General features: G+C 50.9%; 1 protein-coding gene across 1 annotated transcript; it reads right to left on the bottom strand.

Annotated features, from left to right (window-relative positions):
* Positions 1 to 721: 721 nt before the first annotated feature.
* On the bottom strand, positions 722 to 22,604 carry ZSWIM9 (zinc finger SWIM-type containing 9). The gene is made up of 3 exons (XM_040252410.1): positions 22,334 to 22,604; positions 14,990 to 15,302; positions 722 to 3,666 (listed from the first exon to the last, which is right to left on the bottom strand). Exons 1-3 carry the CDS (start codon positions 22,597 to 22,599, stop codon positions 1,483 to 1,485), a joined length of 2,763 nt encoding a protein of 920 aa, XP_040108344.1. The 5' UTR covers positions 22,600 to 22,604; the 3' UTR covers positions 722 to 1,482.
* Positions 22,605 to 22,851: the final 247 nt, after the last annotated feature.

Here is a 22,851-nt window from a genome sequence, read left to right on the forward strand (position 1 = left end):
TCCTTCATTCTTACATTTTATTAAGAGGCTTGTAAGCAGATCTAGGGAGAAGGCAATAGCAACCCACTCCAGTACTCTTGCCTGGAAAATCCCATGGACAGAGGAGCCTGGTAGGCTGCAGTCCATGGGGTCGCTAAGAGTTGGACACGACTGAGCAACTTCACTTTCACTTTTCACTTTCATGCATTGGAAAAGGAAATGGCAACCCACTCTAGTGTTCTTGCTTGGAGAATCACAGGGACAGGGGAGCCTCGTGGGCTGCCGTCTATGGGGTCGCACAGAGTCGGACACGACTGAAGCGACTTAGCAGCAGCAGTAGCAGCAGCAGCAGTAGCAGCATCAGCAGTAGCAGCAGCAGCAAGCAGCTCTAGGCCTAACTATCTCATTCTGGGGCTTCTCCTTAGGACTGAGAGAACTTTTAGAAGTCTCTTGCCCTAAGCAGACCCACTGGCCTGGATCAGGCCACACGCCCCATCTTAAACCAATCATTGGCATAGACTAGTCATTGGAGGAAAGCATCCACAGATGTTGGCAAGCTGTCCAGGCAAGGGAGGATGGGGCCTGAGCTGCCATGGAGATGGATTCATTTTGGGGCCCCACATTTCATCAAGCCCCTGTAGGGCCTGTTGATAGAAAAAAAATGGAGGAACACTGGACCTTTTCAACTGTCCTCTGGGTCTGGGCCTCCCACCCACCCCCAACAAGCCAAGAACTCAGCACAAAAACCAAAATAGTACTGTTTTATTCCAATCTTGAAGTGCCAGCGTCCAGACGGCTCCCCTCCCCCGCTGGAGAGCCCCCAGCCCAGCCCATCAGACCCCTAGGGCCCCCCTGTTATTCTGTCTCTTCCGGGAATGACCAACCAGTAGGCGAAGGCGATCCAAGACGCCTGGCCTCAGAGAAATCCCCAAATCAACCCCCTCCGTTTCTTTTCTCCCCTTCCTTTCTTTCGCGGGCTCCTTTCCCCTTCCCTCTGCTTCATCCTCATCTCCTCCTCCCCTCCCCTCCCCTCTCCAACCTCCTCCTGCTTGTCTCCATTTCTTCGTCATTTCTGCCTCTTCCCTTGTCCTCTCTCCTCCATGTCTCCTTTGTCCTGCCTCCCCTCCCCTCTCCTTCATCCCCCTTTGCTTTTCTCCCTCCTCCTGCCAGGCTCTCCCCACATCCTGGTGTCCTCCCCTCCCCCAGCTCTATCCCCTTCCTTCTCTTGTCTCGACCTGACCCTGTCTACACTCTCTCACCCCAACTTTCCTCTCTGAGGGAGAATCCCATGGCCACCACCATCCGCCACGGGACCTCAGAGACCACAGTCGGCTCCCCCTCGGATCCAGAGAGGCCAGCTGCCAAGATGGGGCCCCTGGGTACCCCGGGAGGTGGCCGGGGACAGAATGGGGTGGCCCTCTTGGCCTCAGCCCTGTTATCTTTGGGATCGAAGCGTGCCCTCCCGCCCCCACCGTGGAGGGTCACGGGCAGGGGCCGGCAGGCTCAGGGCTCGGGGGCCCTCCCCCAGCAATCCCTGAGCAGGTCCATGTGGAATAAGGCTGCCCCGGTGAGGAGGCGCGCGGCGAACACGTGGCGGCAGGGCAGGCGGCGCGCCGCGTGGATAGAGCAGGAGCAGCGTGTCAGCGCTCCATCCAGGAAGAAGTCCGAGGAGCCGTCCTGCAGGGCGAAGCCAGCCCCGGTCCAGTGGAAGCCGCGGGTCCCGTGCTGCCGGGCGAAGGCCAGCTCTTCGGCCACCAGCTCCGCCAGTTCTGGCCCGCAGGCTGCTCGGAACTTGGCCAGCGGCTCCCAGTCCACCTCCTCGTTCCCAGAGGGGCAGCATGGCCTCTTTGGTTCCCTTGGGCCTTCTCCTTCACTTCCTTCCTGCGAGCTCTCCCCGGGGGCCGGGTACCTCCTCCTTCTCGCTGCCCGCTCTGGGTCACCCTCCGACACGGCCCCCCCTGGGGCGCTGCACGGGACTCCATCCCCCAGCCCTAGGCAGCCCCCTCCTGGGTCCCCACACTCCCTGCCCTGCCCGCCTCTGCTCTTGGGGCTGCCAGCCTGGGCACCCCCTCCGTCTCCATTCTCCAGGCCTGCCCCCCTTGGGTCCCCCAGCTGGATCAGAACTACATCCTCCAGGCCCCTTCTTCTTTTGACACCCAACCTCGCTCCTCCTTCTCTAGTGTCTGGCCCCCTCTGCCTCCCATCTCCCCACGGGGGCCCCCTGAGGTCTCCATTCTCGGGGACCAGTTCCAGGGCCTTCTCCACAGGGACCCCCCTCCAGTTTCTGACCTCCAGCCCCCTCTCCTTCTCGGCTTCCAAATGCAGGCCCTTCCAATCCCTGGTTTTCAGGCCACTTACCTGCTCATCGTGCAACTTGGGCCCCCTCCAGGAGCTCCCATCATGACTCCTGGCCCTCTCACAATCAAACTGGGTCCCCCTCCCGTCTGCGGTCTCCAGCACCCTAATCCTTCGATCCTCCAGCTGCGCCAGCCTCCAGGTATACCCTTCCAGTCCTCTCAACCGCTGATCCTCCACCTGGGCCCCCCTCCAGATATAACCTTCCAGCCCCCAATCTTTCTCACCCTCCAACGGGCCCCCCCTCCAGTCTCGGATTTCGGGAGCTCTCAAGCGCTCCTTCTCCAACTGGGACCCTCTCCAGACACTTCCCTCTAGCCCTCTCACCTGGTTTTCCAACTGGACCCCTCTCCAGTCTCGGATTTGCAACCCTCTCCCCTTCTCACTTTCCACCTGAGCCCCTCCTCGGTCTCTGGTCTCCAGCCCTCGGGCCCACTCCTTCTCCACCTGGGCTTCTCTCCAAAAACTTCCCTCCTTCCGCGCCCCTCCCCAGTCTCCGGTTTCTAGGCCCTTCAACCTCTGGTTCTCCACCTGGGCTCCCCTCCCTGGCTCCCCCTCCAGCCAAGGGCCTGCGTCGTCGGAGACGTCGGGCGCCGCCTCCCCAGCTGCGTCGGCCCACTGCATGGCCACCAGATCGCGCAGGCACTGCGCCACGCTGCGCGAGGGGCTCAGGCGGCGCAGCAAACGCCGGCGGTGGCCGCGCACCAAGGCGCACGCGTCCAGGTCGCGGGCCGCTTCGAAGGCGCGGAAGCGCACCCACATGTCCCGGCGTGGCGCCCAGTTGCGCTCAAAGTAATCGACGAAGGCGGCCGGGCCGTGGGCCCGCAGCTCGGCCAGGGCCTCGGCGTAGGCGGCGGGGGACGACGCGCCCGCCAGGCGACACAGGCGGGGCCACAGGCCCGGGTCCTCACGGCCAGCGCCGCCCAGCTCCTGTGCCTTGCTGAAGAGCGTCTCCAGGCCCTGCGCCCTGCAGATCTGGACGCGCGCGCCGGGCAGGAGCTGGCGCACGGCGGGCAGCTGCGCCGCCACCTCAGGCCCGGCAGTAAGGCAGCGCACGCGGCCCTTGACATCGGGCGCGCTCTGCAGCAACGAGGCCAGCGCGAAGCGCAGCAGGCTCGGCGTGCCCGGGCGCGCCACGCAGCAGGCGGCCTGACGCGCGCGGCCCGCGCCGTCCACGCACAGCACCGCCAGCAGATCCAGCGCGCCCTGCAGCCCCGGCAGCCGGTCCACCAGAAGCATGCGTGGAAAGCGCCGCAGCAGCGCCCGGGTGCGTGATGTCAGGAAGAACACGGTCTCCACCACTGCCTGGTCCTCCACGAACACCAGCTTCACCTGCGGGCGGAGGCGGAGAGGCAGGGAGAGCTGTCAAGAGGCGCAGGGGTCGTCGCCCTGCCCACGATTCCCCCCTCGGCGGGAACTGGGACTCCATTCATTCATTCATTGTTGCTGTTCTTGTTCAGTGGCCAAGTCGTGTCCCATTCTTTGCCACCCCATGGACTGTAGCACTCCAGGCTTCCCTGTCCTTCACTACTTCCCGGAGTTTGCTCTAATTCATGTCCATTGAGTCTGAGACGCTATCCAACCACTCATTCATTAGTGCCTGCGTTTATCCCTTTGACCAGCAGGAGGCAGTGCAGGGGAATGGTTTAAAACCCAACTCCAGATTGTCTGGGGGCTTCCCAGGTGGAGCCGTGGTAAAGAATCCGCCTGCCAGTGCAGGAAATGCAAGAGATGGGGGTTCGATCCCTGGATGGGGAAGAGCCCCTGGAGTAGGAAATGGCAAACCACTCCAGTATTCTTGCCTGGAAAATTCCATGGTCAGAGGAGCCTGGCGGGCTACAGTCCATGGGGTCACACAGAACGGGGCACGATTGAGACACTGAGCTTGCAGGCCAGATTGCCTGGATTTGCAATGCTGGCATTATCATCTAAGAGCTGTGTGGGTTTTGCTAGACAGCATCTCTGAATGTCAGTTCCCCCTACTAGAAACTGGGTATTCATTCTTTCCTACACTCAAAGACAGGCTAGGGTAGTGGTTCTCAAAGTGTAAGTCCTGGACCAGCAGCATCAGCATTACCTATTGGTTACTTGACAGAAATGCATATTCCCAGGCCCTCTGCAGCCCTGCTGAGTCAGAAGTTCAGGGGGAGGGGCCCAGCAACCTGTCTTGGCAAGCTCTCCCGGGGTTTCCAAGGCTTTCCTGGTGGCTCAGTGGTATAAGAATATGCCTGTAATGCAGGACACATGGGTTTGATCCCTGGGTTGGGAAGATCCCCTGGAGGAGGGCATGGCAACCCACTCCAGTATTCTTGCCTGGAGAATCCCATGGACAGAAGAGCCTGGTGGGCTATATAGTTCATGGGGTCACAAAGAGTTGGACACGACTGAAGCGACTGAGCAGGCATGCACACATCTGGGGTTCCCATGCATGCTCAAGTCTGAGAGCCACTGGTCTAGAACTCAAGGGCATAAACTGTGGAGCCAGTTTGCCTGGCTCTGAGTCCCCACACCACCACTTTCTAACCTTGTGACTTAGGCTCTCTGTGCCTCAGCTTCCTCCTTAACCTCCTAGTTTCCCAATTCCCCCTTCTGGGAAATGAGTCATTCCTTCATGCATGGATAGTCAGGTTTAGCATAGCGTCTGGAGCCAGATAGCCTGAACTGAGACCCTGGAGCCCCCACTTCCTGGCTGTGTGTAGCTTCTGGCCACTTCCCTGGCCGCTATAATTTGCAAAATGATGATGATGAGAGTGTGATTGGGCAGATGAAATGAATGGAAGTCTTTAGAACATTGCAGGGCACAAACGGCTTTCCCTCGCGGCTCAGTGGTAAAGAATCCACCTGCCAATGCCGAAGATCCAGGTTCAGTCTCTGAGTCGGGAAGATCCACTGGAGAAGGAAATGGCAACTCACTCAGTATTCTTTCCCGGGAAATCCCATGCACAGAGGAGGCTGGCCAGTAGTCCATGGGGTCGCAAAGAGTCGGACATGACTGAGCATGCACGCATGCAGCACTGACAAATAATATCACTGTTATTCAACGATACTCACTCAATAACCAGTAAGTGCTCTTGAAGTGTTTCTTATTATCATAACTATCGTCCATGCTTAAAGACCAGGCGCTCACAAGGTCTTCTCTGAACACCCCATCTAAGCCAACATCCATCTCTCTCCAGCTGCTTCTGGCCATGGCACTTACCCCTGAAGCATGTTACATTTCTATTTGCTGTTTCGCTTATTGCCTGTTTGCCCTCCCTAGGATGTCAGTTTCACAAGGATACTGTTTCATTTCACTTTTGGAGCCCTTGGTGCTATGAATGGCACCTGGCCTGAGCCACAGCTCCACACACCCCTAGTGAGTGAGTGAATGAATGCATGAGTGTGTAGCGATTGCCACTATCTCTGGAGTGGAAGTTCAGAGAATGCTGGTTTTGAATCCTAGTTTCGAATCCACCATCCACTTTATAGCTCAGTCCCCAGCACTCAAGACTGACTCTTAGCGCCTCTGTTTCTTCACCCCCCAGATGCAGTTCATCCCTTAGGGACTTCCCTGAGTGCCCAGTGGCTAAGACTCCTCGCTCTCAATGCAGGGGGCACGGGTTCGATCCCTGGTCAGGGAGCTAGATCCCACGTGCTGCAGCTAAGAGTTCACATGCTGCAACTAAAGATTCTTCTGCATGCTGCAACTAAGACCTGGTGCAAGCAAATAAATGTATTTTTAAAAATTCGACCCATCCCCAAATTCCAGCAGCAACCTTCAAAATAAGTCCAGGATCTGACCCCATCTCCCCAACTTATTGCCACTGGTCAGAACCATCACCATCTCCCGCCTGGATTATCGTAGCCACTTCCACTGGGCCCCCTGTCTCTCCCATTCCCCCAAAGAGCTGCCAGGGGGCATTTTCAAGATCAGATCACCCCCTCCTCTGCTTGAAAACCTTTCCCAGAAATTCCGATCACACTTCAAGTCAGATCCAGAGTTCACCCCACAGCTATCTGGCTGGATGATCGGGCCCTTGGACCTCATCTCCTGTCCCTCTTGTCTGCCTTGGCCTCAGCCACTCTGGCCTCATTATTTTTGCATGAAAGTCGCTTAATGGGGTAGGGAGATTAGTGGCAATGAGCTTAGGTCCCTTCTACCAGGCAGGCAGCTAGGCTGTTTCAGCCAGGCCCTGCAGAGCTGACCCATAGCTGAAGAATCAGGGTTGGAATATAATTTAAGCATAGATCTCTCCACAAACTATTCTGCCATAATCTGACCTCATCCCTCAAAACGGGTTAAACAGCAATGCACAGTTCTCCACTTTCAAAGTAAAAGAAAAAAACAAAAACAAACACCAAAATAATAACAACAACAACAAAATTCTATTTAAAAAAAAGTCTGCTGCTGCTGCTGCTAAGTCACTTCAGTCATGCCCGACCCTGTGTGACCCCATAGACGGCAGCCCCCCAGGCTCCCCCGTCCCTGGGATTCTCCAGGCAAGAATACTAAAGTGGGCTGCCATGCCCTTCTCCAGGGGATCTTCCCAACCCAGGGATCCAACCCACATCTTTTATCTCTCCTACAATGGCAGGCAGGTCCTTTACCCCTAGCACCACCTGGGAAGCCCTTAAGAATATTGGGAGAACACAAATGTTCAGCCCACTGAAAGCCTCAAACTGAAAACAACTCAAAGATCCACTAACAAGTGAATGCCTAAACACACTGTGCTGTGTCCATATAGTAGCATGCTGCTGCTGGTGCTAGGTCACTTCAGTCGTGTCTGACTCTGTGCGACCCCATAGACGGCAGCCCACCAGGCTCCCCCGTCCCTGGGATTCTCCAGGCAAGAACACTGGAGTGGGTTGCCATTTCCTTCTCCAGTGCATGAAAGTGAAAAGTGAAAGGGAAGTCGCTCAGTCGTGTCTGACTCAGCGACCCCATGGACTGCAGGCCACAAGGCTCCTCCGTCCTAGCAGAGTCCAAAAAGAACACAGAAATTGCCTTCCCCACCCTAAAATTATACATTCAGCATCTTAAGGAGTAGAAGCATTTGATACATTTTATGGAAAAGCCTAGTTGGCTTACCACTGAATCAGTTACAGCACCACAATCACGTTTTTCAACCATCATTAATTTTTATACCTATGATTACCTTATGATTTAATTTATCTTAGCAGATGTTTCCATCTAGGACAGCTCTGTTCAATACAGCAGCAATTTACATTTAAATGAAGACTTAAAAAGATGTAAAAATTAACTTGCTCAGTCACACCGGTCATATTTCACTGCTTAACAGCCGCTCAAGGTTAATGTCTACTCTGTGGGTTGGGGCCGATGGGACATTTCCATCAACACAGAAAGTCTTATTCGATGGAGCTGGTGTAGAAACCAATGTAAAGATAAAAGTTGTCGGATGCTAACTAGACTTACTGAGGTGATCATTTCACAATATATGCAAATATCAAAACCATTATGGGGACTTCCCTGGTGGTCCAGGGGTTAAGAACCCACCTTGCAATGCAGGGGATGTGGGTTTGATCACTGATTGGGGAACTAAGATTCCACATGTTGTGGAGCAACTAAGCCCAGTGCTGCAACTTCTGAGCCCGACATGCTCTGGAGTCTGGGCGCCACAACTAGAGAGTCATTGTTCCCAACGGAAGATCTTGCATGCCACAGCTAAGACCAGACACAGCCAAGTAAGTCAATAAAAATAAGTAAATATTTTAAAAAAAACCCTTATGTTGTATACCTGAAACTAACAGAATGTTATATGTCAATTAAATCTCAAAAAAAGAAAAAAAAAAGGATAAATGACAAGGTCCTACTGTATAGCACGGGCTTCCTGGGGGGCTCAGATGGTAAAGAGTCCTCTTCAGTGCAGGAGACCTGGGTTAGAGCCCTGGGTTGGGAAGATCCCCTGGAGGAGGGCATGGCAACCGACTCCAGTATTCTTGTCTGGAGAATCCCTATGGACAGAGAAGCCTGGTGGGCTACAGTCCAGGGGATTGCAAAGAGTCAGACACGACTGAGTGACTAAGCACAGCACTGTATCTCACAGGAAACTATATTCAAAATCCTGTGACAAACCATAGTGGAAATAATGTAAAAAAGAACGTATATGCATGTACAACTGAATCACTTTGCTCTACAGCAGAAAGTAACACAGCATTGCGAATCAACTATACTCCTGTTACAAAACAGAAACGAGAAGAAAATATTAATAGATACAATGGGTTAAAAAAACCCAGAACAACCTTACATGTTTCCATTGTATTAAGTCAGTTCTTATCTTTTTCTCCTTGTAAAAAGAATAAGAGAAAAACAAATAGAGCAAAGGGCTTTCCAGGTGGTACTAGAGGTAAAGAACCTTCTTGCCAATGCTGGAGACGTAAGAGACGTCGGTTCGATACTTGAGCTGAGAGGATCCCCTGGAGGGGGGCATGGCAACCCACTCCAGTATTCGTGCCTGGAGAACCCCATGGATAGTGAAGCCTGGCGGGCTACCAGTCCATGGCGTGGCAAAGAGTCAGACATGAGAAGCGACTTAACACACATGTGCAAAGTGCTGGGAAGAACTATCTCCACGGTTCTGCGGCATTAACTCTTTCAACCCCCACAACAATCCTGAACAACAGGGCCTGTTATTACCATCCCATTTTTCACATGGGGAAACTGAGGCACAGAGCGGTTCAGTTGCTTGTCTGGGGTCACACAGGTAGTAAGCAGCAGAGCTTGGATTTGAACTCAGGCACTTTGGGCCCAGGGTCCATGCTTCTGACCACTAGACCCTTCACAAAAGTGATTGGGCCTGCCTCCCAGGTTTCCAGAGTGAGGTGCACAGTGAATGGTGGGCACAAGCAGGAATGGAGCGGCTGGGGGAGGAGCAGCTTGGAGGATGCGAATGAGCGTGTGTACCATCTCAGAACCACAGATCGGTGGCCCTGGGATGCAACATCCATAGACCAGATTCCACATCAGAATGTGATGTGAATATTGGAAACCATACCACTTAACACCCCCACCCACACATCTTCCTATATTCAGGCACACAGCCTCCTTTTTCACATGTACAGAATAACAGAATAACATGTGGACAGTGTCCAGATTGTCCCCACCCCCCTCAAAAAAATGAAGGAATAAAAATAATAGCTAAATAGCCAAATCATATAGAGCTTCCAACTTTCTGGGCACTGTTCCTTACACGCATACACACCTACAGAAAACAACAACCCTAAACCCTATGAAAGTGTTAGTCGCTCATTCATGTTCGACTCTTTGCAACCCCACGGAGTGTAGCCCGCCAGGCTCCTCGGTCCATGGGATTCTCCAGGCAAGAATACTGGAGTGGGCAGCCATTCCCTTCTCCAAAGGAATCTTCCTGATCCAGGGATCAAACCCAGGTCTCCCACATTGCAGGCAGATTCTTTATGGTCTGAGCCACCAGACCCTAAACCAAGCCCCCAAACCCTATGAAGTAGTATCTTTGATTATCTCCATTCTACAGATGAACAAACCAAGGTCTAAAGAGGTTATGTATAACTTGTGTTCACAACTTACTGGACGTTCCCCAGCCAGGAAATGGTACAGCTAGAATATATATCACATTTTTAGTGTACATCCACATAAAAGCAAATTTCTAGCTGTTACTGTATCACCCCCCAAATGACTAGCCTGATGTAAAAAACAGGACACAGAGAAGATTTGCTTTGGGAGCCAACAGGAGGCAGGAAGGCTGAGGCAGGGTAACCACAGACCAGGGGGCGTACAGGCCCCAGACTCAGACAGGGCTCTGGGACACCCTCGGTGAAACGGCTCTATAAGCCCATGCTTGTTTTTTTTACCCGCCAGCCAGCCAAGTGGTTGGAGTTTTCTCAGGGGGATTTGAGCAGCCCCAGAGGAAGAACAAAAGATGCTAACGTCTGGCAGGTCCCAGCATACAAAGCAAGATGCAGAGAAGTGGGTGTGATGTGCTGCCTTGCTGGGGGAGGGGTGCGGGGAAAGAAGATTAAAAATAAACACATGCAAATGTTATCTGTGCAGAGAGCTGTGCCATTCTGTACAGAAGCCACTAGCCACATGGGACTACTGAAATTTCCATTCGTGTAATTCAGTGAAGAATTCAACGGACTTCCCTGGCAGCCCCGTGGTTAAGACTGCACACCTCCATTCCAGCGGGGCATGGGTTTGTTCCTTGGTGGGGGAACGAAGGTCCTGCAAGTCACAACTTAAAAATCCGGCACAGCACAGCCAAATAAAATAAAATAATTCAGTTCCTCAGTCAGACTGGCCATATTTCCATATTTCAAGCACTCAATAGCCACATGAGCTAGCCTACTGGACAGCAAGACACAAATCATTTCTAGCATCACAGAAAGTTCTGTTGGACAGCGTTGGGCTATAAAACAGAAAGATACAAATGGTGGATAAGCCACTGAATACTCCAGCAGCCTCTGAGGAGGAGCCCCGAGGGACAGGATATGCCAAGCGGACTTGTCACTCCATACCCTTCGTACCTTTTGAATCTAGGACCATGTGACCATCCTACATATTCAAAACACCAGCATTTAAAAATTTTTTTAAAAGGAAGAGCCCTTTCACTAGTCTGTGTCTTGGTTTTCTGGAACTTCTTCATTTCTTTCAAATGTATTAAGGCAAGTCGATATATAATCCTGCAATCACACTCCTGGGTATATATCCAAAGAAAACTCTTAATTTGAAGAGATACATGCACCCTTAAGTTCACAGCAGCACTGTTCACAAGAGCCAAGACATGGAAGCAACCTAAATGTCCATGGACAGAAGATGAATTGACAAAGAATATGTGTGCGTGTGTGTGTGTGTGTGTGACAAAGAATATGTGTGTGTGTGTGTGTGTGTGTGTAATGGGCTTCCCAGGTGGCACCGGTGGTAAAGAACCTGCCTGCCAATGCAGGAGACATAATATACCCAGGTTCAATCCCCGGGTTGGGAAGATCCCCTGGGGGAGGGCACAGCAACCCACTCCAGTGTTCTTGCCTGGAGAATCCCATGGACAGAGGAGCCTGATGGGCCATAGTCCATAGGCTGGGAAAGAGTCGGACACGACAAAGTGACTTGGCGTACACACACACACACTGGAACACTACTCAGCCATGAAAAAGAAGGAAGTAACGCCATTGTAGCAGAAGGCAATGGCACCCCACTCCAGCACTCTTGCCTGGAAAATCCCATGGCTGGAGGAGCCTGGTAGGCTGCAGTCCACGGGGTCGCTAAGAGTTGGACATGACTGAGCGACTTCAGTTTCACTTTTCACTTTCATGCATTGGAGAAGAAAATGGCAACCCACTCCAGAGTTCTTGCCTGGGGAATCCCAGGGATGGAGGAGCCTGACTGGCTGCTGTCTATGGGGTCGCACAGAGTCGTACCTGACTGAAGTGACTTAGCAGATGGACCTAGAGATTATCATCCTAAGTGAAATAAGCCAGACAGAGAAAAACAAATATCATATGATAATGCTTATATGTGGAATCTGTAAAAAGTATACAAACGAACTTAGTCACAAAACAGACATAAATTCAAAGACTTAGAAACAAAAAGATTTATGGTTACCAAAGGGCAAAGGCAGGGGGAGGGATAAACTAAGAGTTTGGGATGAACATATACACACTGTGCTGGGCTGTGCGTAGTCGCTCAGTCATGTCTGACTCTGCGACACCGTGGACTGTAGCCCACCAGGCCCCTCTGTCCATGGGGACTCTCCAGGTGAGAATACTGGAGTGGGCTGCCATGCTCTCCTCCAGGAACATATGCACATTACTATATATAACAGACAAGCACCAAAGTTGAGTATAGCACAGGGAACTAAACTCTACATTTTGTAATAACCTATAAGGAAAAGGAATAGATGTATATATACGCATAACAGAATCACTTTGCTGTATACTTGAAACACAACACGGTAAATCAACTATACTTCAATTGAAAAAATTAAGGTAGGGCAAGTCACAGACCCAGGACCAACCCCAGTCTAGGCTGGATTTCATGACAGCCTCCAAACTGGGAGCTAGAAGGATGATCCACTGACTTTGGAATCTTTCCAATATGAACATGCTGCTTCTTGCAGGGGTGACCCTACACAGGGTGTTTCCAGGGAAGAGCTGGAACTGACAAGGAGGGGCAGGAACCTCATTTTCAAACTGAGGAATATACAGAGTGGTAAAGAGCATGTCCTTGGATCCAGACTGTGTGGGTCTCAAGTCCAGCTCTGTTGCTAAGTAGCTGTGTGACTTCCAGTTTCTTGCCCTCTCTGTGCTTCAGTTTCCTTATTTGCAAAATGAAAATGAGAATGGTGGACTCCTTCCTTGTAGTGTGCTGGTGAGATTTTAAACAAATTATAATTTATAAAGCACTTAGGGTAGTGCCTGGAACATAGTAAGTGCCTGATAAACGCTAGTGAAATTATCAATATTACGTGTGGATAGAGGGTTGGGTGTGAAAGAGGGTTTGTTACTGGGCATGAGGTGGAGATGGGAAGAATGCTTGGACTTGATTCTAGAGTGGGTTTGTTACTGGGAAGGGTTAATTTTGACTCCTTGCTGTTTCTATGGCTTTAACCCTCTTTTTTTTTTTTTTTTTTTGCTGTTTTTGTTGTTATAATCATACATGATGGCCTGCCTCAGAGAACCCTGCCCCCTCTGTCTGACCCTTAAGCTAAAGTGACTTTGTTTAGCTCACAGGGAGATAATCTGACCCAATCCACCTATGAATGATTGTAAAGAAAAACTAACACATTCCCCTGCCTGAGACTTGCTATTCTAGGAGGTATTTTCAAGAATTAAATGGTCTTTTTAACTTGTTTTCTCATCTCCCTCCATCTCCTATCCATAAAAGAACCTGGCATCCAGGCCCTGAGAATGTTACTGAGTCCAAGCTCACTCTGCTCGCTGCACAATAGGCCGATGAATCCAAGAGACGAGGTGAGGTGTTGAGGCAAGGAAGAAACTTTAATCGGGGAGCCGGTAGACCAAGAAGATGGCAGGCTAGCACCTCAAAATAAGCATTTTATTGGGGTCTGGACGCCAGGTTGTTTTATAGATCAGAAACAAAGAGGCAATGAGGAACTAAAGTCAAAAGGCAGAACAGAGAGGGAGATTCAATGGGGAAGTAAAGTGAAAGGGTCTTCAGTCTTGCAAAACATCTCCAAGGGAATGTCCAGCCTTCAGAAGGGGTGTGTTACTCTCTTCTATTCACAGGTGGGCAAGGACAAACTATCTCTCCAGGAGTTGAACAAAGGCACTTTAGTTTACAGTCAAGCAGAGGGGCAGGGTCCTCCAGGCAAGCCATTGAGTATGATTATAGTAATAAAAGCAAGTCAAAGAAACAGTTTCCAACATGGAGTCAGAATTGGCTTCCTCCCAGCAACAACAAGATGGTTATTCTGAGACATTAACTGGGTCAGCTGGCTTTCTGCATAAAGTCATATTCCTTCCTTCAACAGCTTGGCCCTTGGTTTTATTGGCCTCTGGTGCAGCGAGCAGAGTGAGCTTGGAGTTGGTAACAGGTTCACACCTCATCTTTATCCTGAGTTGGGACCTCTTCCATGCATGAAACCACAGCCAGGAGAAAGGAGAAACCAAGTTTTTCTCCTCCTTCCTCTTCCTCCCTCCCTTCCTTCCTTCTTTCCCTTCAAGTCCTCCCTGGCTCTGAAGTCAGGTCAAGCCAGCAGAAAGATTCCTCACAGAGGAGCAGTATTCTCACCGTTCTTCCAGCCCCTGGATCTCCCCCCAGCCTCAGAGCCTCTGCAATGACTGTTCCCCCTGCCTGGAATCCACTTCCTTTCAAAGACAAAATGATTGGGGGGGGGTGTCCCCTCTCTTCAGTCTGTCTCCTCAGCTTCACCATCATGTCCTCATAGAGGCTTTCCCTAACCACTCACAGTAAAATAGCACCCTTACAATGGTCCCTGTCCACACTCTTGCCCTATTCCCCTTTAGGATTCTTTCCCTACCACTCAACCCCCATTCCTCTCATTGTGTCATGGTGTACCCTCCCTACTAAGATGTGATCTGGTTGACCGGGGTGTTTTTACTTTGTGAACACGCATCAAATTCCATACTTATCATTTGCACATTTTCTATTTGTGTAGTTCAGTTAAAAAAAATTTTAATAGCACCGTCCATCACTCTGGATACTTTTCTACCTAGCCCCAACTCTGTTGACCTGATATCACATTTGGACACACCTGTCTGTGGTTTCTCCCGCAATCACTGCACGGGAGTAGTAGCCAGTCGCCACACGTGGCTATTTAAATTTCAATTCATGAAAACGAAGTAATATTTAAAAATTGGGTTCCTCAGTCCGACTGGCTACATGACAAGCACCCAGCAACCCCATGTGGCTGTGGGGCTACCATAGTGGGCGGGGTGGGATCACAAGGCATTCCCATCCCGGCAGAAAGTTCTGCTGCAGGGGGCGGCCCTAGAGGATGAGTTCTCTGAGGGACCGTGTGTGTCTTGCTGGCAGCTGCCTCTCGCCCCCATCGCACGCCTCCATAAGTGCTGAATGAATGCGGAAAGGAATGAATGAAAGGCGAGAATGAATGAATGGGAGGATGGATGGACAGATGAAAGACTCGTGAGATTTGCGCGTGGCTCTCCCCCGTCCCCCCGCCTGCCTCTCGCGAGACCCTACCTTGGCTTCGGGGTCGGTGCGGAAGAGCCCTTCGAGCACGTGCAGGGCGTCCAGGACGCCGTGGTCTCGGCCCTTGCAGTAGGAGAGCAGGCGGCGCACGTCGGCTGGGGCCACGAACTGCTTGGAGATCTTGTTGGTGGTGCGCACAGGTAGGCAGGCGTTGGCCAGCAGGTGGCCCGGGCGGAAGTAGTAGGCGAACTCGAGCGGGCAGGCCGGGTGCGAGTGGGTCAGCTGGCACTCCGTCACCACGAGGCGGTCCCGCAGCGGACTCAGCTTGACAATGATGAAGGCCGGGCAGCCAGGCTGGGGGGGCCTGCGGAAGGAAGGATCACGGCCGCCAGTCACATCACGCCACTGCCCACCCTCTTCTGCCTTCTCTCTCTCTCCTTTATTCTTAGTTTTTAACATTAAGAATTGTTTCAAGGTGGGGGAGGGATCCATTCATTATGAGTTCCGGATTAAAACATGCACACTACTAACATAAAATAAACACACTACTATATATAAACTAGATAACCAACAAGGACCTACTGTACAGTGCAGGGACCTATACTCAATACCCTGTCATAACCCACAATGGAAAAGAATCTAAAAGAAAGAACATGTGTCTTAACTGAATCGCTTTGCTGCACACCTGGAACGGACACAACATTGTTAACCAACTTCCTTTCAATAAAATTGTTTTAAAAAGAATTGTTTTGAGCATAGAGAAGAGTAGAGGGCCTTAACAATATGCTGGCTGTGGGACCTTGGGCAGGTTGCTTCAGGTCTCTGGGCCTCAGTTTCCTCTTAAAAGGGAGGTAACAATCATCATACATTTCTCATAGGGTTGTTGTGAGGATTAAAAGCGTTGCTACTTGGAAAGTACTGGAAAACAGTGTCTGGAACATGGGGGAGGGCTGTATGTTTGCTAGAATTATGTATCCACCACCCCCAGCTCTACTAAAAGAGAAGGCATGGTTTATCATACTTACCTTAATCAATTTGAAGAAATAAAGCGTCTCATATACTCCTGTATCCACTTCTGACTTAGCAATAACAACATTGCAAGCTGAGGCCTTCTGTGAACTCTGTCCCAACTAAATCCCCTCCCTCCTTCTGTCCCCAGAGGTAGCCACTCCCCAAAGGGGGTACTGAGCATTCCCACATGTGTTTTTATGTATTCATAAGCAATGGAAATGCTGTTACAAGGTTTCAAAACTTTGTATACATGAAAAGGTGCTCAAACTGATTAGGTATCAAAGGAACACAACACCTCACTGTGAGATATCTGTGTTATATATAGATGTAGACACAGATACGGTAGAATATTACTCAGCCATAAAAATAAAATAATGCCATTTGCAGCAATATGAATGTACCTAGAGACTACCATCGGAGAAGGCAATGGCACCCCACTCCAGTACTCTTGCCTGGAAAATCCCATGGACGGAGGAGCCTGGAAGGCTGCAGTCCATGGGGTCGCTGAGGGTCGGACACGACTGAGCGACTTCACTTCCACTTTTCACTTTCATGCATTGGAGAAGGAAATGGCAACCCACTCCAGTGTTCTTGCCTGGAGAATCCCAGGGACAGGGGAGCCTGGTGGGCTGCTGTCTGTGGAGTCGCACAGAGTCGGACACGACTGAAGCGACTTAGCAGCAGCAGCAGCAGCAGAGACTACCATACTAAGTGACGTTAAGTCAAAGACAAATATACGACACTGCTTATACATGGAACGGAAAAAAATGGCACAAATAAACTTACAAAACAGACTCAAAGATATATAAAACAAACTTATGGTTACCAAAGGGGGAAGGGGGTGGGATAAATTAGAAGTTTGGGATTAAAATATACACACTTCTATATATAAAATGGGCTTCCCTGTTGGCTCAGTGGTAAAGAATCTGCCTGCAATGCAGGACACATGGGTTTGATCCCTGGCTCGGGAAGATCCCCTGGAGAAGGCAATGGCAACCCACTCCAGTATTCTTGCCTGGGAAATCCCATGGACAAAGGAGCCTGGTGGGCTATGGTCCATAGGGTCGCAGAGAGTCAGATACAACTGAAGCAACTTTGCACGCACACATGCACACAAGGATAGTCACATCTTAGTTGAAGGAGCTGTGCAAATGTTATTGTACTGGGCAAACAGACTTTGCAAATATGATTAAATTCGGATTTGAGGTGAGGAGATGATACTAGGTTATCCAGACGGGCCCAGTGGAATCACAAGGGTCCTTAAGTAAGGGGAAAAAGGAAAGAGGAGCATCAAAGTCAGCGAAAGATTGAAAGATGCTATGCTGTTGGCTTTGAAAATGGAGGAAGAGGCTGCACACCAAGGAATGGGGGTGGGCTCTCGAAGCTGGAAAAGGCAACGAAACAGATTCTCCCCTGCAGCCTCCCGAAGAAGCACAACCGTGCAGACAACTTGCTTTAGCCCACTGAGACCTGTGTTGGACTTCTGGCCTTCAGCAGTGTAAGATCACAAGTCTGTATGATGTGTGTGGTAAGCCACGATGTTTGTGGTGATTTGTTACAGCAGCAACTAGAAACTAATACAAGCATCACACTCTATATAACCTTTTGTAGCTTGCTCTTCCACTCGTTAGCTCTCCAAGACTTTCTGTTTCATTGTTTGCTGCCTACTATTCCACTCCACAACTATGCCAACTGTTAGGCTGTCTCCAGTTCTCCCTTCTTACAGACAACATGTGAGCTAACACTCCCTTATACATCTCTATGTGTGTGAGCAAAAGCTTGTCTCAGACAGTAGTTTTCAAACTCCAGGGCATGGCCCATCACCTGGCATCAACTTAGGGAATGACATCCAGCACAGTGAAAAAGAGAATAAGGGAAAAGAAAATCAGAGTACAAAAAAGAGAAAAAATCAGAGTATATATTTCTCTGATAATGTTTAAATTGAAATCTATTGTCCGAAAGGGGGACCGTGTTTCTCCATGGGGAGGTGAGATTGGCATTTTTGGTAGATTTCACGTTTATAGAGCAGGGGTCAGCAAACTTACAGGTCTTGTTGCTATACTATAGACACAGCCATGGATGATATGTAACTGAATGGGTGTGTCTGTGTGTCAATAAAACTTTATTTACAAGGATGAGCTGCAGGTTGCATTTGGCCCCACGGCTCCTAGTCTGCCAACCCTTCTAACATAGACCATCTGGGGTCTGGTAGAGTTAAGAAGGCTTCTGGGTGGTAAATGCCAATAGCACACCCTGGCCCCTAAAGGTTCCCACATTCTTTCTAAACAGTCCTTGAGGAGGGTGATCATTCTCAGGATCCAACCGAGAAACCTCCAGTCTAAATACTTGGAATTGTCTCTGTTAAACCAGAGACAATTCTTTTTTTCCCTCTATGCACAAAGTAAAACCCAAGAGTTTAACAGATTTTAAAAATCCACAAAAAGCATTTGAGACCTTTTGCTTAAAGTAACAGAAAGAATGCAAATTTAGAAAAATCTTCAGTGTACAAATCATTCTAAATAAAAGAAAAATGTGAAGCCGCTCTGAGGGGCTTCCCTGGTGGGTCAGATGGTGAAGAATCACTTGCAATGTGGGAGACCTGGGTTTGATCCCTGGGTTGTGAAAATCCTCTGGAGGAGGGCACGGCAACTCATTCCAGTATTCTTGCCTGGAGAATCCCCATGGACAGAGGAGTCTAGTGGGCTACAATCCATGGGGTCGCAAAGAGTCAGACACGACTGAGTGACTAAGCACAGCACAGTGGAGCCGCCAGGATGGTATGAGATGAAGCTCAAAAGAATTTCCAACATGCAGCCATTTCTGATCTAACCAAATGACAAGTTCATGGGGTTCTACCCAGTACATTTGTCTAGAAAAATTCATGGGCTTTCTCTCTGGTCTGACCTCTTTGGGCCTGGGTGTTTCAGCCCCTAGAACAAGCCCCAACTCCAGGGGAAGCCATGTGTCCAGAAGAATGGACGTACCAGAGAATGGCATGTGCCCTCTATGGGGTCCCAGTATGTCACCCAATGGTCCATGGCAGCCTCAATGCCCCTTCTCTCCATCTAACTGGGGGAATATTACCACGAGCCCCTCTCACTGTCAACTCCACATGGGCAGGCATTTTAGTCTGTTTTGTCTACTGCTGGATCCTCAACACCTAGAACAGCTCCAGCCCCTGAGAGGTGCTCAGTAAATACATGAGTGAATGACTATATGCCACTGTCTGAATCCCAGGTACACCACTTCTTACTCATCCCACCAAAATCAGCCACCACCAAGTCCTGCCTATCATGCCTTCTAAACTCTCCAAACCATTCATTCTCCACCTCCCCCCCATTTCCACTGCAACCAACCTACCATAAGTTCTTTCCCTCTTCATGTAACATCTTTCTCCCTTCTTTTCATCTAGATAACTCCTACTCATCCTTCACAAGTCAAGAGCCAGCACCAGCTCCTCCAGGAAGCCCTCCCTGACCATTCCTGGGCAGATTCCATCACAATATTGGCGTGATGGTTTGACTGATGCACATCTGCAATGAATGCTCCCCACTGAAATCACAGCACCTAAAACACACACACCCTGCATATAGTAGATGCCCAATACAACCCTCCTGATGAAACGAACAAATGCATGGTACCTAGGACCAAAATATCCTTAGGGTGTTAAATTCTCACATTAATGATCCATGATTGAAAGAAAGATGAGAGGAAAAAGAGGGAGATAGGATGGTAATTAAAAGCCTGGGTTTTGTGGTCAAATTGTGTGGGTCTAAATTCTGGTTTTCCCTCTTAGCAGCTGTGTTATTTTGGGAAAGTCTTTTAACCTCAGTTTTCTCATCTGGAAATAGGGGCTAATAATAATACTGACCTTGCAGGGTCGTTGAAAGGATTCAGCGAGACGATTAACATATATGGTGAGAAAGGGGGCTGACATCTAATAAACAGTTAATTATAAAGTAGCTGCTGTTTTCAAACATCTGTTTTTCTTCTAAAAGTACCCTTCCTAGGACTTCCTGGTGGTCCAGTGGTTGGGACTCTGCACTTTTGCTGCCCAGGATGCAGGTGCCATCCCTGCTGGGGAACTAAGATCCTGCAAGTCTTGCCATCAAAAAAACTACCGCTGCTGTGTTCTGCACGCCACTCACACGATTCTTCTGGATCTTTCAGGCTCTCAAGATCTTTGTGTTTTCAAAGGCTGGTGTGTGGTGGGAAAGGTTGGGAGTTCTGTTCTAAAGAGGGGAGTGCTGTGAGAGCTGGGAAAAGTGGGGGAGACACACCAATGGCGATTTGGGGGTCACTGTGCAACCTCCAGGAAAGGATGGGCTAGAAAGACGGCCCTTCTGTGTGTTCCCTGGACGCTCAGCCCGAGCCGCCTCTCTGGCCTCTGGTTTCCCACTTCTGGTCCATCCCCTGTCAGGCCCCAGAGGGTCTTCCTACCCCCAGAGCTGACCCTGCTCACAGCCCTGGGGAGCACTAGGATGAAGTCCCAGCTCTTGGACTCAGCCCTGCGGGTCTAGGCCTGACACCATTCCAGCCATGTCTCCTGGCCTTTCTCATGAACTCATTCCCCAGACTCTGTCCTTGTTCCCTGGACTGTGACACTGGAGAGGCCCTGCCTGAGCAGCTGGAGGGAATACAGGGGCTCAGCAGTGATGGGCCCCCAAGTCCTCAGCCACCAGTTCATCACCACCTCCAGTCCCAGGCTCCGCATCCCAAGACCATCCCACTGTCCACCCAGTCACCAGGCCCAGCCCAAGGCACAGTCCTCGGCCCCTTGCTGGCCTGTCACTCCCTCCCATCCCTCCTGCCCCCGGTTCCCTCTGAAATGTGTAGAGGGACGGTGCCTGCATGTAGTATGTGCCATGTGTTTGTTAAGTCACATACATACATAACACAAACATATAGAGAAAATACCACCTACTGGTCACCTCTTCCAGGAAGCCTCTGTCTTCCTCCTCTGTCCATGGGATTCTCCAGGCAAGAATATTGGAGTGGGTTGCCCTGCTCTCCTCCAGGGGATCTTCCTGACCCAGGGATTGAACCAGCATCTCCTGTATCTCTTGCACTGTAGGTGGATTCTTTACCAGTGAGCCAGCTGGGAAGCCCATTAATATATTACTTCTCCCATTTTCCCAGGGAGGTAACTGAGGCCCAGAAAGGGGATGTCACGAGCTCAGCGTCATGGGCTGATGAGCAGTGGAGCCGTGGTGGGCCCCAGGCTGCCAGCTTCCTGCTCTGTGCACGTGACTCCTGTAACAGTTTTTATGTATTGAGCTGCCCCGTGTTCCAGGCACTGGAAAGCCGCCTTCCTGCTCACAACAGCCCTTTCCATAGATGAGAAAACTGAGGCTCAGAGATGTGAAGTTCGCCGCCCAAAGAGACCCACCCAGGAAGCGGTGGAGCCGGTCTCAAGCAGCCTACAGGCAGAGCCTGTGTTCTTAAGCGAACCCCTCTGTCCCTGGCTCCCCATCCAAGGGTCTCCAACTCATACACGGACAGGGGCCAGACAGACAAAGGAAGTGGCAAAGGAGGTGGTGGCAGAGAGTGGTGGGGTCTGGGGCAAACCTGAGTGCTAAAGCCCCATCTGATTGGGATGACTGCCTGCCACAGGGGAACAAGGTCTCAGCCTCCTCCCAAGTTGCAAGGGAAGCTGGAAACCCAACATTGTATGGGGAATGTGCAGGGTTTAAAATTAGGGTAAGTTAAAATACCCCTGGCCACTTGGTTGTGTCTCCTAGCCCTCTTGGATTTCTCAAGCCCTCTGAAGGACTACGGTTAGAGGGAACTATTATCTGTGAGCTTGTTCATATGTCACTCTTCTGTCCCTTTTGAAAGCAGAAGGGCTGGGAGTTTGTCTGTCTTGCTGACCCCCCTCCCCTCACCTCCCCCCAAGTGAAATATCCCTAGCTCCTGGCAGGGGACCTGGCCCTGTATTTACTGAATGCACGGATTTTTTTTTTTTTTTTTTGCTATTTTTGTCCTGTGGCTTTCTCTGCAGCTAGCCTCTTCCTAGGTTTCCTAAATCTGGGCTCTCACCTGTTTTTCTGGCTGGCTGGTGTTTTTGGTGCCATGTCTCTATGTTTTTGGAATTTTCTTTTTTCATATCTTGGGTGTGTGTGTCTGTCTCGCTCTGTGCCTCTCCACGGGTCTCTCATAAAATCTCTAAGTGGAGGCCACACTTTGCAAGTGGCTCTCCATCCCTCCAGCAAACTGCTTCTGTCTCAGGAAACTTCCCTCCTTGACCCTTTTAGTCTCTCTTCAAGGTTTAGCGGTTTCAGTTGCCATCTCTCCCCTCCCGGGCTCCCGGGTGCGGGCTCGCTGCTTCCCCCTCCCCCGGGACGCACACCACCCCGCCGTCAGCCCCCAGCCCGGCTCACGCACCCCACGGCGGGCCGGCTGGGCGCGCGCACGTCCTTGCACACCAGCCGCACGTAGCTGTACTTGAGTACGTCGATGAGCGTGTAGAGCGGGGGCGCGCTGGCCCAGCGGCAGCGCGCCAGGTGCATGGAGCTCTTGACGAAGAAGAGTGCCAGCCGCTGCTGGCACCACGCGTCGAAGAAGCGACTGAACTCGGCCCACGAGAAGAAGGCCCTCTCCCGCAGCTCCTGCTCCTCCTGCCCCGCCGCTGTGCCAGGTGGAGGCTCCATCCTGGGGCGCCTGGGTGGGAGGGGTGGGGAGAACACCTGGATATCAGATCCATCCTCTTCCGAGGTCTCCCGCTTGGCTCCAGTCTCCGCCTGCCTCTTCAGAGCTGACGCCTCTCTCCAGGTGGGGCCGGGGGCGGGGGCGGGGACCGGGGTGTACCCGTTAATCTCTAGCTCATCTTTGGCCTCCTCCTACGCCCAGCTATATTCCTGGGACAGTTGGAACCTGCCAGGCTGATATTTTAACTCCAGTCT

This window comes from Oryx dammah, unplaced genomic scaffold, assembly GCF_014754425.2.
Source record: "Oryx dammah isolate SB20612 unplaced genomic scaffold, SCBI_Odam_1.1 HiC_scaffold_13, whole genome shotgun sequence".
Lineage (NCBI taxonomy): Eukaryota > Metazoa > Chordata > Mammalia > Artiodactyla > Bovidae > Oryx > Oryx dammah.

Bases quoted from the DNA above. Each gene is read 5' to 3' on its own strand.
- ZSWIM9 (XM_040252410.1), bottom strand. From the start codon at position 22,599: ATGGAGCCTCCACCTGGCACAGCGGCGGGGCAGGAGGAGCAGGAGCTG. The intron at 15,303-22,333 runs GTGCGTGAGCCG...TTCCTTCCGCAG, and splicing joins CCCAGCCGGCCCGCCGTGGG to GCCCCCCCAGCCTGGCTGCC. The intron at 3,667-14,989 runs GTAGGGTCTCGC...CTCCGCCCGCAG, and splicing joins GCACCGACCCCGAAGCCAAG to GTGAAGCTGGTGTTCGTGGA.